This window comes from Fistularia commersonii, chromosome 5 (genome assembly GCF_037954325.1).
Source record: "Fistularia commersonii isolate RoL2024-O1a breed Wild chromosome 5, RoL_Fcom_v1.0, whole genome shotgun sequence".
Classification (NCBI taxonomy): domain Eukaryota; kingdom Metazoa; phylum Chordata; class Actinopteri; order Syngnathiformes; family Fistulariidae; genus Fistularia; species Fistularia commersonii.
Genome location: NC_141288.1, coordinates 244,104 through 259,110, shown reverse-complemented (window position 1 = coordinate 259,110; position 15,007 = coordinate 244,104). Strand labels below are relative to the sequence as shown.

General features: G+C 59.7%; 2 protein-coding genes across 4 annotated transcripts; both read left to right on the top strand.

The window, feature by feature from the left end:
* Nucleotides 1-239: 239 nt before the first annotated feature.
* On the top strand, nucleotides 240-4,631 carry calua (calumenin a). Of its 2 annotated transcripts, none has more exons than XM_086146251.1 (7): nucleotides 240-390; nucleotides 1,265-1,510; nucleotides 1,662-1,855; nucleotides 2,992-3,158; nucleotides 3,237-3,297; nucleotides 3,681-3,880; nucleotides 3,962-4,631. In XM_086146251.1, exons 2-7 carry the CDS (start codon nucleotides 1,293-1,295, stop codon nucleotides 4,064-4,066), a joined length of 945 nt encoding a protein of 314 aa, XP_086002377.1. In that variant the 5' UTR covers nucleotides 240-390; nucleotides 1,265-1,292; the 3' UTR covers nucleotides 4,067-4,631. The 2 variants fall into 2 exon arrangements, with proteins under 2 accessions (XP_086002377.1, XP_086002378.1); XM_086146252.1 differs by having other exon boundaries at nucleotides 241-390; nucleotides 2,995-3,158.
* A 1,738-nt stretch (nucleotides 4,632-6,369) lies between these two features.
* Nucleotides 6,370-14,662, top strand: tnpo3 (transportin 3). 2 transcript variants are annotated; one of them, XM_086146234.1, is made up of 23 exons: nucleotides 6,370-6,641; nucleotides 7,602-7,802; nucleotides 7,927-8,000; nucleotides 9,254-9,410; nucleotides 9,580-9,723; nucleotides 9,855-10,030; nucleotides 10,100-10,238; nucleotides 10,572-10,718; nucleotides 10,802-10,909; nucleotides 10,985-11,076; nucleotides 11,161-11,300; nucleotides 11,392-11,583; nucleotides 11,722-11,813; nucleotides 11,886-11,962; nucleotides 12,033-12,093; nucleotides 12,264-12,404; nucleotides 12,494-12,610; nucleotides 12,733-12,827; nucleotides 12,919-13,075; nucleotides 13,150-13,317; nucleotides 13,386-13,498; nucleotides 14,043-14,123; nucleotides 14,199-14,662. In XM_086146234.1, the coding sequence occupies exons 1-22, from the start codon at nucleotides 6,522-6,524 to the stop codon at nucleotides 14,101-14,103; spliced, it is 2,772 nt and encodes a 923-aa protein (XP_086002360.1). In that variant the 5' UTR covers nucleotides 6,370-6,521; the 3' UTR covers nucleotides 14,104-14,123; nucleotides 14,199-14,662. The 2 variants fall into 2 exon arrangements, with proteins under 2 accessions (XP_086002360.1, XP_086002359.1); XM_086146233.1 differs by having other exon boundaries at nucleotides 6,377-6,641; nucleotides 9,858-10,030.
* Nucleotides 14,663-15,007: the final 345 nt, after the last annotated feature.

Sequence of the window (15,007 nt, the reverse complement as noted above, 5' to 3'; positions counted from 1 at the left end):
TTCCGGCTCCGTCCAGGCGCGCGCGCGTGTGAGTGTGTGTGTGTGTGTGTGTGTGTGTGTGTGGGGAGGGGGCATCCTCCGAGGCTCGTGCGACGTGGCAGGGGGCGGGGCCGCGGGGCCACGCGCCCTGTTTACCTCTGTGGACCAATCAGCGGCCGGGGCGCCGAGCGAGCGCGCGGGGGCGAAGTGACACCGAGGCGCGCCAATCAGGATGCCGGCCGCCCGCGGCTCGGCCGCCGATTGGCTCCCGCCGCGCCGGGAGGCGGGCCGATGGGCGTGTCGGAGGGGCGTGTCGGCGGCGGGCGTCCGGAGGAGAGTAACGGAGCTCCGAGCCGCCGGAGAGCCGCGCCACGTCCCGCGTCCCGAAGGCGACACCGTCCACAGGCCCCGGTAGGTCCCGCCGGTCCGCCGCCCACCGGGGAGCTCGCCGGTCGGTCGGGAACCAAACTCACCGCCGATGGGGTCCGTTCCCACGAGCTGACCGGAACCGGAGCCGGGAGGTCTTTGTGTGTGTGTGTGTGTGTGTGTGTGTGTGTGTGTGCGTGTGTGTGTGTGTGCGTGCGTGGGGGGGTCCTCTGACGTTGGGAAGCGCTCCGAGTGACGTCACCCTTCTTACCGGTTTTCAAATGAAATGACTTTTAACGGAGGTCCCGTTCACTTCCGGTGGGGGGGCTTTGCTCGGGCTTCACGGTACCTGAGCGGCACCGTTACCGGAACACCGTCCTATTTGCGCAACAGAACGTCAAAGAACAAGAAGTAATAACTTGTCATATCCAGTTATATCCAGTTTTATTCAGTTACATCCAGGGAACAACATGGTGACATGTAGCTCTGCATGCACCTTCAGCCTGGAAGCTCCAGGGAAGCATCAGCTCAGGTCAGGGTTCGTTCTGGTCGGCTTCTCCTACGAGAAGATTTTGATAGAATTGGCCAGGACCCGAGGCGTTCCGTGTCTTTGCTCTAGAACGCAGCGCGGGAATCCTACCGGCAAAGTTCTACCTGAGCCACGCCGCTGCCCCCCCCACGGGCCGGTGGACAGGAAGCGCCGGTCAGATCAGCTCCGCGGTTTGAACCAGGAGACCCAAATTTGGTCGCCCTAACTTTCAATTCCATCGGACTCCGGCGATGTCGCGACCTCCTCTCGCGCGAAACCCGGAGGTCCGAGCGGCAGCGTCCACTTGGTCTCGCAACCTCCGATTTGAAAGGTCCGATGTATCCTGACTCAAAGGAGTCCAACCTTCTGGAACCGATGGGTTCTTTGCAGACCGCCGCCGCATCAGGCCATCTCCAGGATGCTGCGGACGCTGCTGATGTGCGTCGTCCTCTGCGTCGTCCACGGCAACAGCAAACCGACGGAGAAGAAGAGTCGCGTCCATGCGGAGGAGCCTCTGAGCCGCCTCCCCCACGATGACCGGAGTAACTTCGAGTACGACCACGAGGCCTTCCTGGGCGAGGACGACGCCAAGACCTTCGCCAGCCTCCCTCCTGAGGAGAGCAAGCGCCGCCTGGGGTGAGTTCTCCCCCGCAGGAACCTCACCTGATGCAGGAGCAGCCGGCCACAGCTTCATCTAGCCCTCCAAGAACCTGAGCTTCCGCACCACCGCTTCCTGAAACCGGAGGATCCGTGAAGCCCGGGTGTCTAACGGCATGTCGATTGGCAGGATGATCGTGGACAAGATGGACGAGGACCACGACGGTTTCGTCTCCGAGGACGAGCTGAAGGTCTGGATTCGGAATGCCCAGAAGAAGCACATCTACGAGAACGTGGAGCGTCAGTGGAAGGACTTCGACCTGAACGAGGACGGACGCATCAGCTGGGACGAGTACAGGAACGTCACTTACGGCAGCTACCTGGGTAACCCTGGCCATCTGCTATATACAGCCTCCATATATCCTTTGCAATTGCAAGAGTACAGCAACTATAGAGGGATAAAGTTGATGAGCCATACAATGAAGTAATGGGCAAGAGGAGTGGAAACTAGACTGAGAGCAGAAGTCACATTTGTGAACAGCAGTATGGCTTCATGCCTAGGAAGAGTACTACAGATGCAGTATTTGTGTTGAGAATGCTAATAGAAAAGTACAGAGGGATGCCAGAGGGAGCTGCATTGCGTTTTTGTAGACCTAGAAAATGACAGGATGCCAAGTGAGGAACTCTGGTATTGTATGAAGAAGACTGGAGTGGCAGGAAGTATGTTCGACTGGTGCAGGACATGTATGCTCGCTGTGAGACAGAGGTGAGGTGTGCTGAATGACGGTTAGACGCAGCAAGACAGAGTATATGGGTGTGAATGAGAGGAACCCGGGTGGAACGCTGAGGCTACAGGTAGTGGAGAACAAGAAGCTGGAGGATTTCAAGTACTTAGAGTCAACAGTCCTAGTGTAGGAGAGCGTGGATCAGAGGTAAAGAAATGGGTTCCAGCAGGTTGGAATGGGTGGAGAAAAGTGTCAGAGGAGGGATAGTCATTATATTGGTAGAAAGACCCAAGAGAAGATTGATGGACGTCGTGAGAGACGATATGAAGGTAGTTGGTGTGAGAGAAGAGGATCCAGAGAATAGGGTGAGATGGAGAAGGTGGATTCACTGTGGAGACCCTGAAGGGAGAAGCACACAGGACAAGAAGAAGATATACCCTTCATACTGCCTTTATGTCCCCTCTATACCCCATCTACTGCCTCTATATACCTTTTTTTACAGCCTCTATATACCTTTTTTACAGCCTCTATATATCGTCTATCCAATCTTTACACGCCCCTTCATGTAGCCTTTATAGAATCTGATCAGGACCATTCAAACTTTTCCAATCCACTGTCACAACAGCCTTTGAAGAACCTTTTAGAGGAACTTAGAAGAACCTCCAGCAGCTGAGGTTCTTCTTCTGGTCCATTTTGTGAGACATTGGCTGTAGTGTCAGCAGAGAGTTAATCCGTCATGAAGGCATGTGACACGCGAGGGCGGCGCCCGTCTTTTAGCCCCGCCTCCTGTCCCAGCAGACGACCCTCAGCCCTACACCTTCGACTACGGCGCCATGATGGCGCGGGACGAGCGGCGCTTCAAGGTGGCGGACCAGGACGGCGACCTGATCGCAGACAGGGAGGAGTTCACGGCGTTCCTGCACCCTGAGGACCACCCTCACATGAAGGACGTGGTGGTGCAGGTGGGTACGACATCACAGGTCACATGACCCGTCGCCTCGTCGCCCGTCGGACTGACACCTGTCCGCTCGCCGACGCAGGAAACGCTGGAGGACATCGACAAGGACGGCGACGGCTTCATCAACCTGAAGGAGTACATCGGTGAGAAGATCCCCACGGTTCCATCTCCTCCGGCCAGAACCGGTTCCACCCGACCGGAGAACCGGGCCTGTCCTCTCAGATACTGTCTGGAGATGACGGGAGACCGTCTCCCAAAATGGTTCAAAATCTGGCAGGAAGTCCTGCGGTTGGGAGGGAAAGAGGGTTCAAATATCAAGAAGTGTCAGATGTTTGCAGGAAGTTCTCTTCAGGTGAACAAGAAGTTTCTCAGAAGACACTGAGAAATGTTCAGGCGGTAACGGGAAGTGTTGGGATGTTAGCAGGAAGTGTGTTTCAGTTTAACAACCAAACGGGAAAGTGCCTTTGGAAGTGAAAGGAGGCGGCGGCGCAGCAGGAATCGCTCACCCGGCCGTCTCCGCTTGCAGGTGACATGTACACGTCCGAGGACGGCCAGGACGAGCCCGAGTGGGTGGCGTCGGAACGCCAGCAGTTCGCCGAGTTCCGCGACAAAAACAAGGACGGGAAGATGGACCGCGAGGAGACGCTGGACTGGATCCTGCCGTCGGACTACGACCACGCCGTGGCCGAGGCCAAGCACCTGCTGCACGAGTCCGACGCCAACAAGGTGGGCGTCCGCCGCCGCTCTCGGAGCTTCTCGGCCGCCGGAGCCGAGGTAACCAGTTCCCGCTCTGATTTCCTTCTCCAGGACGGGAAGCTGAGCAAGAAGGAAGTCCTGGAGAAGTTCGAGCTCTTCGTCGGCAGTCAGGTGACCGACTTCGGAGACGCGCTGCTTCGACACGAGGAGTTCTAGATGACGTGTTGGACTCTGATATCGGGAGCTTCTCCTCCCGGTCCGAGGAGGACGGAGGCGACCGGGAAAAACAAGAGCTTGAATTCTGAGGGAAGAGACACCACTGGGAGAATCCTGGGAGAATTAGGATTAACCGTCTCAGAAAATCTGTCAGGATTAGAATTCAACATAGGTCACAAATCCCTTTTCTCTGGACCACCGAGGTCCTGCGAGGTTTGGAAGGCAATAATCCCAGGGCTCCGGAACACAAAGCAGCTTCTAATCTCCATTTCAAGAACCAGACAAAAAGTCTAAAACTCTAAAACCTCCAGAGACTTTTGATCCACTGCAGATTAATAATCTTGGTGGGACCATAGCTCTACCCCAGATTAGTAATCCGGGGGAGACCTTTCGTCTACCACGGATTATTCATCTGGACGAGATCTTTGATCTGCCACGGATCAATAATCTTTTTGAGATCTTTGATCTACTGGAGATTTATAATCCTGGAGACATCTTTGATCTACCGGAGATTAATAATACGGTTACCATGTTTAATCTCCCTTTTCAATAAAAGGTCAAACAGGTTGGTGTCTTCACGTCTTTTCACTGTGATTCAGATTCAAATCTCAGCGTCTGCACAGAAACCTTCTCTCCAAGGCCACAGAGGATTTGGGACAGAGGACCAGGGGGGAACCCTGAGGAGCAGGGGGGAACCCTGAGGACCAGAGGGGAACCCTGAGGACCAGGGGGAAACCTTGAGGACCAGGGGGAAACCTTGAGGACCAGGGGGGAACCTTGAGGACCAGGGGGGGGCATAGTATGTATGGCCCTGGTGTGATGGGGATGGCAGGTGGAGATGGGGCCCCCAATGACTCACCTTGGAAGTCACAGTCTGGGGCCATGGATGCAGCACCTGTATGTGTGTGTGTGTGTGTGTGTGTGTGTGAGGGAGGATGTGTGTGTATGTGTTTATACCTGCTGCTCGAACCAATCTGAGCAGAGGCGACGGGATCAATGATCATCAGCTGATCATCTGCAGGCACCGCCATCCGATCGGCATGTCGTTAATGACCTCTCCGGCTCCTCCTTGACCTTTGGCCTCCCGCCGATGACCTTTAACACTGACGTCGCGTCAAATCTCCAGATGACACAGCGTCTGACGAAGCGTTAATCAAATTGGACAAACGATTGATTGATGAGGCCGACTGGTCGCGGCAACGATTTCTATCTTCTATCCGATTTCTATCCGAGGAAATCGTGACGGTGGATCCCACCCGCCCAGACCCGGAGCTGCTACCTGGTCTGCTACCTCATGTTGGTCCTTGAATCCTAATCAGGTGGAAACGTCCTCCTGACCCTCAATGTGACGCCTTATTGAGTTGTAGAAATATTAATGTGGGAGTCTGAAGACTTGGACTCTGCTTCACTTTCTTCATTCCTCCTTTTGCTCGTAGTTTGTTTGCACAAGACGTCAACGTCCAGCTCCGATAGATACTATATCGTACAGGAATGCTACATGTTATAGAACATACAATACGGTCGTGTATCAGATGTCGCCCACGTCCCGTCCAATCCTCGTGTATTTCGGCGTTCCTAGGCGGTTTCCGGTGAGCCGAGGTCCTTCCGAACCTCCTCGCCGCAGACTCACGCCTGGCGGGCTCCTCTCCGCCCAAAGCTAGGAACTTCTGGAGGCAGGAACCTGCAGGAGGTTGTGTTTGCGCCGACCCAGAGGTCCTCGGCTCTCCTCCGGGTCGGTGCAAACAGTGTGTTTGTGCATCGTGTATTTGCAAGTGTATTTGCAGTCCCTATGTCCTCTATTGTAAGTCGCTTTGGATAAAAGCGTCTGCCAAATGCAATGTAATGTAATGTTTGCACCGACCCGGAGGAGCGCCGAGGACCTCCGGGCTCGTCACTTTGCATCCGACGTCGGACAACAGGTCTGAGCAGCGGTCCTGGAGCTGCGGCGCCCCCTGCTGGTGACAGGCGGTTTGAGCACGTTTGGACACTGACTCGCATCCCAGAGTGACTCATTTCATGACGTGAAATACAACACACACATAATACAATATACAACATAATATACAATGCAATATTAAACAATATAGCGCCGCCATAAATGACGAGGAAATAAAGGGCTTCGCATTTTCGGGGTCGTATTTCCTTAGATTGTAATCCTCGTTTCAAATCAAGCAGAGGCTCACCGATCTCGTCCCCCCGCTTGCAGCCGTGAGCAGGCGTGCGTGTGGACGCGCACCGCGGCGCCTTCGCGCCTCCGTCATCAGTCCCCCACCGGAAGTGGAAGGCGCGAGGGCGGAACTCGTGCGGGGTCCGTGTTTCCTGCCGGCGGAGTCGCGGTGGCACGCGGGAAGCCAGTGCGAGATGGCGGTCGGCTCCCTCAGCGTCTAGAGACTCTCGCCTGCCGCTTCGATCGTCGCGTCTCTGCCCTCTCGACCCGCGGATTCGGCCCGGAGCCATGGAGGGCGGCAAGCCGAGCCTGGCCCTGGTCTACCAGGCGGTCCAGGCCCTCTACAACGACCCGGACCCGGCCGGAAAGGAGCGAGCCTCGGTGTGGCTCGGCGAGCTCCAGAGATCGGTGAGAAAATGGGAGGAGAGGCAGGGCGGCGGGCACGGGGGCGGCGCGGGGCGCACCGGGGCCCGGGGGAGGGGGGCCGGGCCGGACCGGACCGGGGCCCCGCGGTCGCCCCGGCGGGGTAACGGGCGCGGGGCGTGAAGTGCGCAGTCTCACAGGAGCCGCGGAGCCCCGTTAGCACCGCGGCTAAGCTAAACTAGCTACGCGGCTAAATGAATGGACCAAAACACCGGCCGCGAACCGGCCGTCCCGCCGCCGCCGCGGCCGCCGAGGCCCGGGGCTCCCGGCGCCGAGCCGCCGCCGGCGCTCCGGCGCGGGGCTCACGGCGTGTGCGTCCGTCCCGGAGGGTTTGTGCGGGCCCGGCCGGCCTTCTGCGGGCAGCTAGCCGCGCTAGCATGGCTGCTCCAAAGTTTGGTCTGGAGTTGGGAGTTGAGCGGCGCCTCCGCCGGGGACCCCGGCCCGGCTCCGGACGCGGCGGGGCGGCCCGGAAAATAGCAGGGGGGCGTCCGGGAAACACGCCGGGGTTCCTGCGGTGTTTGTTTGGACGGCCGGGGGTGTGGGGGGGGCGGGGGAGGGCGGGGGGGAGAGGAAGGTGTGTCACCGCAGGCCGATAGATCGATACTCGGCCAATTCCGCCGGCTGACAGCACCGGGCCCGGCCGCCGCCGGGGGCCCCGCCGGGCTCGGAGCCCGGAGCTTGTTCCCGGGACTTGAACCACTTCACCGGGGTGTTGAACACCACCCTCGGCCGGCTGGCGGGTCCTGGGGGAGGGCAGGGGGGGTCTCCTCTCCTGTGGTCCCTCAGACCCCCGATGGTCTCCAGGACGTTCCTAGACGTCTGGGCCCGGAGCTCCCCGCTCAGCCCGGAGCTCCTCGCCGGCCGCCCCGGGTGTCTCAGTGCCCGTTTTCGGAGTCCCGCCTCGGACGAGAGCTCGCCGTGACTTGGCTTCCCCTTTCCACGCAGATGTACGCGTGGGAGATCTCGGACCAGCTGCTGCAGCTCAAGCAGGACGTGGAGTCGTGTTACTTTGCCGCTCAGACCATGAAGGTGAAGATCCAGACGTCATTCTACGAGCTGCCGCCCGACACACACAACGCCCTGCGGGACTCGCTGCTTTCACACATCCAGAACCTCAAGGACTTGTCTCCCATAATCGTCACCCAGGTAACGGGCCGCCCGGTGCTCCCCCGCCGGGCCTCGGTCCACCGCCGCCTCCGGTTCTCGGGCGACCGGCGGCAGATGTGTGGTCTCCGTGTTGTCTGACAGTGATTCCCGACTGTTTCCTCAGCTGGCGCTCGCCATCGCAGACCTCGCCCTCCAGATGGCGTCGTGGAAAGGATGTGTTCACACGCTCATAGAAAAGTAAGTGTCCTCACGCCGTCCGGCTAACCGAGGCCAGGGGACGTCCCGGGCCGGTCCCTCCGAAGCCTCTGAGAACCGAGGGGCTCGAGATGAGAGCCGAACTCAGCGGGTCACGCGATCGGACTCCGGGACGAGGTCCAACCGGTCCGGATCCACAGGACCCGTCGGTCCTTCCCCATCGCCGGGTGCCTTCTCTGGGCGCTGCCGCCGGTGCAATGACTGCGGCCACGGAGGAACGTTCTCGTGATCCTTGAGGACCTGCTTCTCCCTGTCTGGGTCTCCATGTTCTAATGGATCCGCCTGCCTGGTTCTCTCCAAGGTCTTCCCGCTGTCCAAAAACAGGATCAGCAGACTCATGGAAGACCAAGTGGTCTGTAGTCATGGATGTGAAAGTACATGGTTGGATGATTGTCAGCTGACCGAGCCAGGTTAAGCCCTGCTCCTCCATTACTGATGATTAGAATCCTAATAATAATCAGGATTGAAGAAATAAGAGCAGAATGCTACGAAATAGAAAATAATTAATCTCTCCGTTGAGCTTCAATGAAGTTCCTGCATGTTTTGGGCCTTCAGGAACCCAAGCGGGGACCTCCTGGCTGCGGGGGGGCGAGGCCAACCTGCCTCTTACACCTGAAGATAGCAGGTTACAGTAGCAGAATCCAGGCCGGGACTTGGACTCAGCGGCAACAGGTGGTTTCGAGAGGCTCCACGCCGCCGGAGCTCCAGAAGAGCTCGGCGGCGGCGGCGGCGGTCTGTCCTCGGGCACACCGAAGTGTAGAGTTCTGGGAGCGGCGTGCGCGCCCGGGCACGTACCGCCCCACCCTACCGTGGCACAGGAAGGAGCCACGGCATCTGCCGCCTCCTGCGGCGTCCAGAGCAGGCGGGGGTGTCTGGAGACCTCTGACTCCTCTGACATGGACGGGTTAGAGGGTAGAACAAACTGAAGGTGGAGGCGGAGATAGAAACCAGGAACATCTGAGGGAGGAGAATCAGTGAGGCTACAGCTGCTCGCTTAGCTAAAGCTGTGAAAGCAGAAGGAAGACCAACCACACCTGGAACCTCCTCGTCCGCTGGCGCAAGAACTTTTGCAACCGGCCTCAGAACAACAAATGAGGACCCACAACCGCTGCTTCGCGCCTGGATCTACTCCTGACCACCGGTCCTGCAGAAAACCTCGTCCGTCTCCTGGCAGTGGAAGCCTTGGAGGTGGAGGTTCTCCCCGTGATGTGTGTGTGTGTGACTCCACCCTGCAGGTACAACAGTGATGTCAGCTCCATGCCCTTCCTGATGGAGATTCTGACCGTCCTGCCGGAGGAGGTCCACAGCCGCTCGCTGAGGATCGGAGCCAACCGGAGGACGGAGATCATCGAGGACCTGGCGTATTACTCCACCACCGTGGTCACGCTGCTGGTGAGACACGACCAGAGTGGAGCAGACGATGAGGTGGCACGTAAGGGACTCCTGTTCATGTATGTTTGTGTGTGTGTGTGTGTGTGTGTGTGTGTGTGTGTGTGTGTGTGTGTGTGTGTGTGTGTGTGTGTGTGTGTGTGTGTGTGTGTGTGTGTTTGTGTGCGCACAGACTACATGTGTGGAGAAGGTGGGGAACGACGAGAAGATGCTGATCAAGGTGTTCCGCTGCCTGGGCAGCTGGTTCAACCTGGGCGTCCTGGACAGCAACTTCATGGCCAGTAACCAGCTGCTGATGGTTCTGTTCCAGGTTCTGGTGAGTCCACCTGCACCTCCTTCTCCAGAGGGACTCCTTAGTACCGTTCCCAGGATGTTTCTCCCGCCCGGCTTCCTGGCGGGCGAGCGGGAGATGTTTCGGGCTGCGTGCTAGCGGCGTGTGTTTTCCAGCAGAGGGACGAGACGACCACCAACCTCCACGAGGCGGCGTCGGACTGCGTGTGCTCCGCCCTCTACGCCATCGAGAACGTGGACACCAACATGCCACTGGCCTTGCAGCTCTTCCAGGGCGTGCTGACCCTGGAGACGGCCTACCACATGGCGGTGGCCCGAGAAGACCTGGACAAGTGAGTGCGGCGGGACGTGTGCGGGCGGCGGCGTTGGCGGTGGCGCTAACTCGGTGCTTGTGTTCCCAGAGTATTGAACTACTGCAGGATCTTCACTGAGCTCTGCGAGACCTTCCTGGAAACCACGGTCAGGAGCCCGGGCCAGGGCATGGGGGACCTGAGGACCCTGGAGCTGCTGCTCATCTGTGCAGGAAACCCCCAGTATGAGGTAGTCATAACCTCCGACTCCCCCTCGTCTCCGGGTAGTACAAGACACCCCCCCCAGTACCAGGTGCTATGTGACCCCCCCAGTACAAGGTAGTGTGCACGTTCCCCAAACTCCCCCTGTCACTAGGAAGTAATATGACCCCCCGTAACATGAGGTAGGACGTGATGTCCTCAGCATGAAGTACAAACATGGCCTCCCCCGCCCAGCAGTACCAGGTACTACGTGCCCCCCCATACTAGAGTCAGTTTGCCCCTCGATGAGATGGTGTGCCTCCAGGGAGGCCTTGCCACCCCCAGTAGGAGGAGCCCCCTGAGTGTGTGCTGCTGTCTGCAGGTGGTGGAGATCTCCTTCAACTTCTGGTACCGGCTCGGGGAGCACCTGTACAAGCTGAACGACGCCGCGCTGCACTCCATCTTCAGGCCCTACATCCAGAGGCTGCTGCACTGCCTGGCCCGCCACTGCCAGCTGGATCCCGACCACGTGAGGCCCCGCCCCCTGACACCCCCCACACACACACACACACACACACACACACACGCTCAGCAGCCTGTCCCCCCCCATAGGAGGGGATCCCTGAGGACTCGGACGACTTCGGCGAGTTCCGGATGAGGGTGTCGGACCTCGTGAAGGACGTCATCTTCCTGGTGGGCTCCATGGAGTGCTTCTCTCAGGTAACCATGGATACCAGAGTGCCCCCTCCCCCATCCCGCCAATGTTGGTGTCTAAGAGGGAGTGTGTCTCCTCAGCTGTACTCCACCCTGAAGGAGGGAAACCCCCCCTGGGAGGTGACGGAGGCCGTCCTCTTCATCATGGCCGCCATCGCCAAGAGCGTGGATCCGTGAGTGTCGTCCGCCGCCGCCGCCGCCATGTGTCCGTGGGCTCGGTCTCAGGCGACCTGTCTCGCTGTGCCCCCCCACCCCAGGGAGAACAACCCCACGCTGCTGGAGGTCCTGCAGCAGGTGGTGCTGCTGCCCGACAGCGTCCACGTGGCGGTGAGGTACACCAGCATCGAGCTGGTGGGCGAGATGAGCGAGGTGGTAGACCGAAACCCGCGCTTCCTGGGTGAGTGCACCGTTGCCATGACAACCAGGGGGAGAAGACCTGAACAGTAGAAGTGATGAGATGTGTGTGTGTGTGTGTGTGTGTGTGCCAGACCCGGTGCTGAACTACCTGATGAAGGGTCTTCGGGAGAAGCAGCTGGCGTCGGCGGCAGCAAAGGCCATCCACAACATCTGCTCGGTGTGCCGCGACCACATGGCGCATCACTTCCAGGGCCTGCTGGACATCGCCCGCGCCCTGGACTCCTTCGCACTCTCCACCGAGGCCGCCGTCGGCCTGCTGAAAGGTAGGGCGGGAGCACGAGCTGGCGCGGCGAGAAGAACCCGTCCTCGCTCTCGATCCATCACCCTCCGCCTCGGGGCGCAGTCCGCCCCGCGCTGCCTCCGGCCGTCGGTGTTAACGCTAGCCGCTCGTCCCCGTGCAGGGACGGCGCTGGTCCTGGGCCGACTCCCCCTGGAGAAGATCGCAGACTGCCTGAGCGACCTGTGTGCCGTTCAGGTCATAGCTCTCAAAAAGGTCAGAGGTCTCCTGGGGGTCTTCGGGATTCCCCCCGAGCCGGCCCGGGCTGACCGCTCTGTTTGTCCGCAGCTTCTGGCGGAAGAATCTACGAACGGCAAATCGGCCGATCCCACGGCGTGGCTGGACAGGCTGGCCGTCATCTTCAGGTGAGAGACCGGCGGCGAGCGGCCGGTGGCAACGAGCGGCCGGGTGATCAACCAGTCTGTGTTGTTTCAGACACACCAACCCCATCGTGGAGAACGGACAGACGCACCCCTGTCAGAAGGTCATCCAGGAGGTACACACACACACACACACACACACACACACACCCTGCTCCATGCCTTTCCTCCACCAGATGTTGAAGACATTGAAGTCAGTGTTTGGTTGACTGGAGTGTCTATGTGAGCGGGGGGGTTCGTCAGGCGAGGTTCCTCGGCAGTGAGTCTGTGTCGTCTGCACCCCCAGATCTGGCCCGTCCTGTCCCAGACCCTGAACACCCATCAGGCCGACAACCGGATCGTGGAGCGCTGCTGCCGCTGCCTCCGCTTCGCCGTGCGATGCGTGGGGAAAGGCTCCGCCTCCCTGCTGCAGCCGCTGGTCACCCAGGTGAGGCGCCGTGGGAGGGGCCGGGGCCGGCGCCGAGCGGGCGGGCGGGCGGGCGGACGGGGGTCTGACGGCCCTGTGCTGGTGTTCAGATGGTGAGCGTGTACCAGGTGTATCCGCACTCCTGCTTCCTGTACCTGGGCAGCATCCTGGTGGACGAGTACGGCATGGAGGAGGGCTGCCGGCAGGGCCTGCTGGACATGCTGCAGGTCAGAACCTCCGGGAACCCACAGATGATGTTCTGTGGCGCCGAGCGTCTCGTCGCCGTGTTTAAAACATCGATGCGAGACGGTTTCGGGCGCTCGTGACGGCGGTGACGATGTTTCCCCAGGCTCTCTGCATGCCCACCTTCCAGCTGCTGGAGCAGCCCAACGGCCTGAGGAACCACCCGGACACGGTGGACGACCTCTTCAGACTGGCCACCAGGTGAAGCCGGTGTTCTTCTCCGCCTCTCGGCGTTCCGCTCCGTCGGCCGAAGCGGCGGCCGTTGACATCGGCGCTGCGCGTGTCTCGGCAGGTTCGTCCAGCGGAGCCCCGTCACGTTACTCAGCTGCGGCATCATCGTCCACATCATCCAGTGCGCCATCGCCGCCACGTCGCTGGATCACCGGGACGCCAACTGCAGCGTCATGAAGTTCGTGCGAGACCTCATCCACACCGGCGTCGCCAACGACGTAAGTGCGCCCGGCGCGGCAGGTAAGTCCCGAGAGACGGGCGGCGCTCAGAGGCGTGTGCTCTGTCGCCGCAGCACGAGGAGGACTTCGAGGTGCGGAAGCAGCTGATCGGCCAGGCCATGGAGCAGCACGGCCAGCAGCTGGTCACCCAGCTCATGCACTCCTGCTGCTTCTGCCTGCCGCCGTACACGCTGCCCGACGTGGCCGAGGTGCTGTGGGAGATCATGGTGTTCGACCGGCCGGTGAGTCTTCGCCCCCCGCGGCCCGACCCGTCCGACCCGCCCGCCGCTAACCCGCCGTCTGCTTCCAGACGTTCTGCCGCTGGTTGGAGAGCGCCCTCAAAGGGCTGCCCAAGGAGACGTCGGGGGGGACGGTGACGGTGACGCACAAACAGCTCACGGACTTCCACAAGCAGGTCACCAGGTAAGAGAGCCCGACGACACGAGCACCTCCGACGGAACGCTCCGGAACCCCGGTCCCACCTCCGGGGCGGCTCCCGGAAGGACCCGGGGGGCTCCTCTGTCGCGGGGACCGGTTTTACACCAAGACCGGTCAGACGACAACTCAGGGTTACGACTTTGACGAAAACATCTCAGAATTGTGACAATTTAAAGGCAGAGTTCAGAGGCAGCCTGGCTGAGAGCGTAGAAGATGCATTTTATTGATCCGCATCGGTGAAAAGCCTTTGTCACAGCAGCATAACAGCCCCCCTCCTGCTGAAAAAAAGGAAAATAAATAGAAATAGAGAAACAGAAGACAGGAAGACGTCCACAGATAAATAGACAGCAGCAACAACATCATCATCAGGGATCAGCAACATCAAGGAACGCTGAGGGGGAAAAATACACAACCGGAGCTAAACGACAATAGAAGTACTGACAAAACAGGGGGGCGGAGTCAGCAGGTTGGAGGCGGAGCTTGGTGGTTAGGGGGCGTGGCCTGGCTAACCCATGTGTTGTCCTTGCAGCGCGGAGGAGTGCAAGCAGGTGTGCTGGGCCATCAGAGAGTTCACCAGACTGTTCCGGTAGCTGCCACCTTCACACACCAGGTGACCGCGCACACACCCGAGGGGGCGGCGCCCGGGGAGGAGACGCGCTGACCTCTGACCTCTGAACCCCCGCAGGTTCGATCCGGGGTCGGCGGTTCAGAGGTGACGGCAAAAAGCTGCGACGGCAGACGAAGACGCGAGGCGAGGACGGAGGCGGGACTTGGAACGTGAGACGCTCTGAGGTGGACACACGGTGAGCTCCGATTGGACAGACTGACTCACCCACGGCGGGCGGGCGGGGCCGCATTCCAGGCGGCGGCCGACCGGAGCGTCCGCTCCCGCCGACGGGGACGCGCCTGGTTTTTAAGAAGATTGCTTTTTTTTGGGGACTTTGGGTCGTGATGATTTAGTGTCGGCGCCGTCGGCCATGACGCTCCGGGCCCGGCGGCTCCGGAAGGATTTGGCGTCACCTTTGACCTTTTTAACGGGGCGTGAGTTTTAGTTGTGGTGAAGTGAGGCGGAGTGACTGTGGAGGCGGGCCGGCGCCACGACATCATCCAGGATGTTGCCTTGTAAACAATAAACAGCCACTGAAGTGACGCCTGGTCTCTGATTCCACGGCTTCTCGCTCAGGGGACACGGCCTTTCTCCGGGAACGCTTCCGACTCCCGCCTTCGGGCGGCCTCACGGGAGACCTCCGACCCCCGGCGGAGGTCTCCTCGGCGCCGCCGACCTCCAACATTTGCCAGATCTCGGCGTGCGAAGAACTTCTGTCAGAAATACAACAAACATCTATTTGAACTCCATGTTCTCTGGTTTTTCTGCTCCTGCTGTCGCTGTTCACACCCTGCTTTGTGTGTGTGTGTGTGTGTGTGTGTGTGTGTGTGTGTGTGTGTGTGTGTGTGTGTGTGTGTGTGTGTGTGTGTGTGTGTGGGGTGATCTGG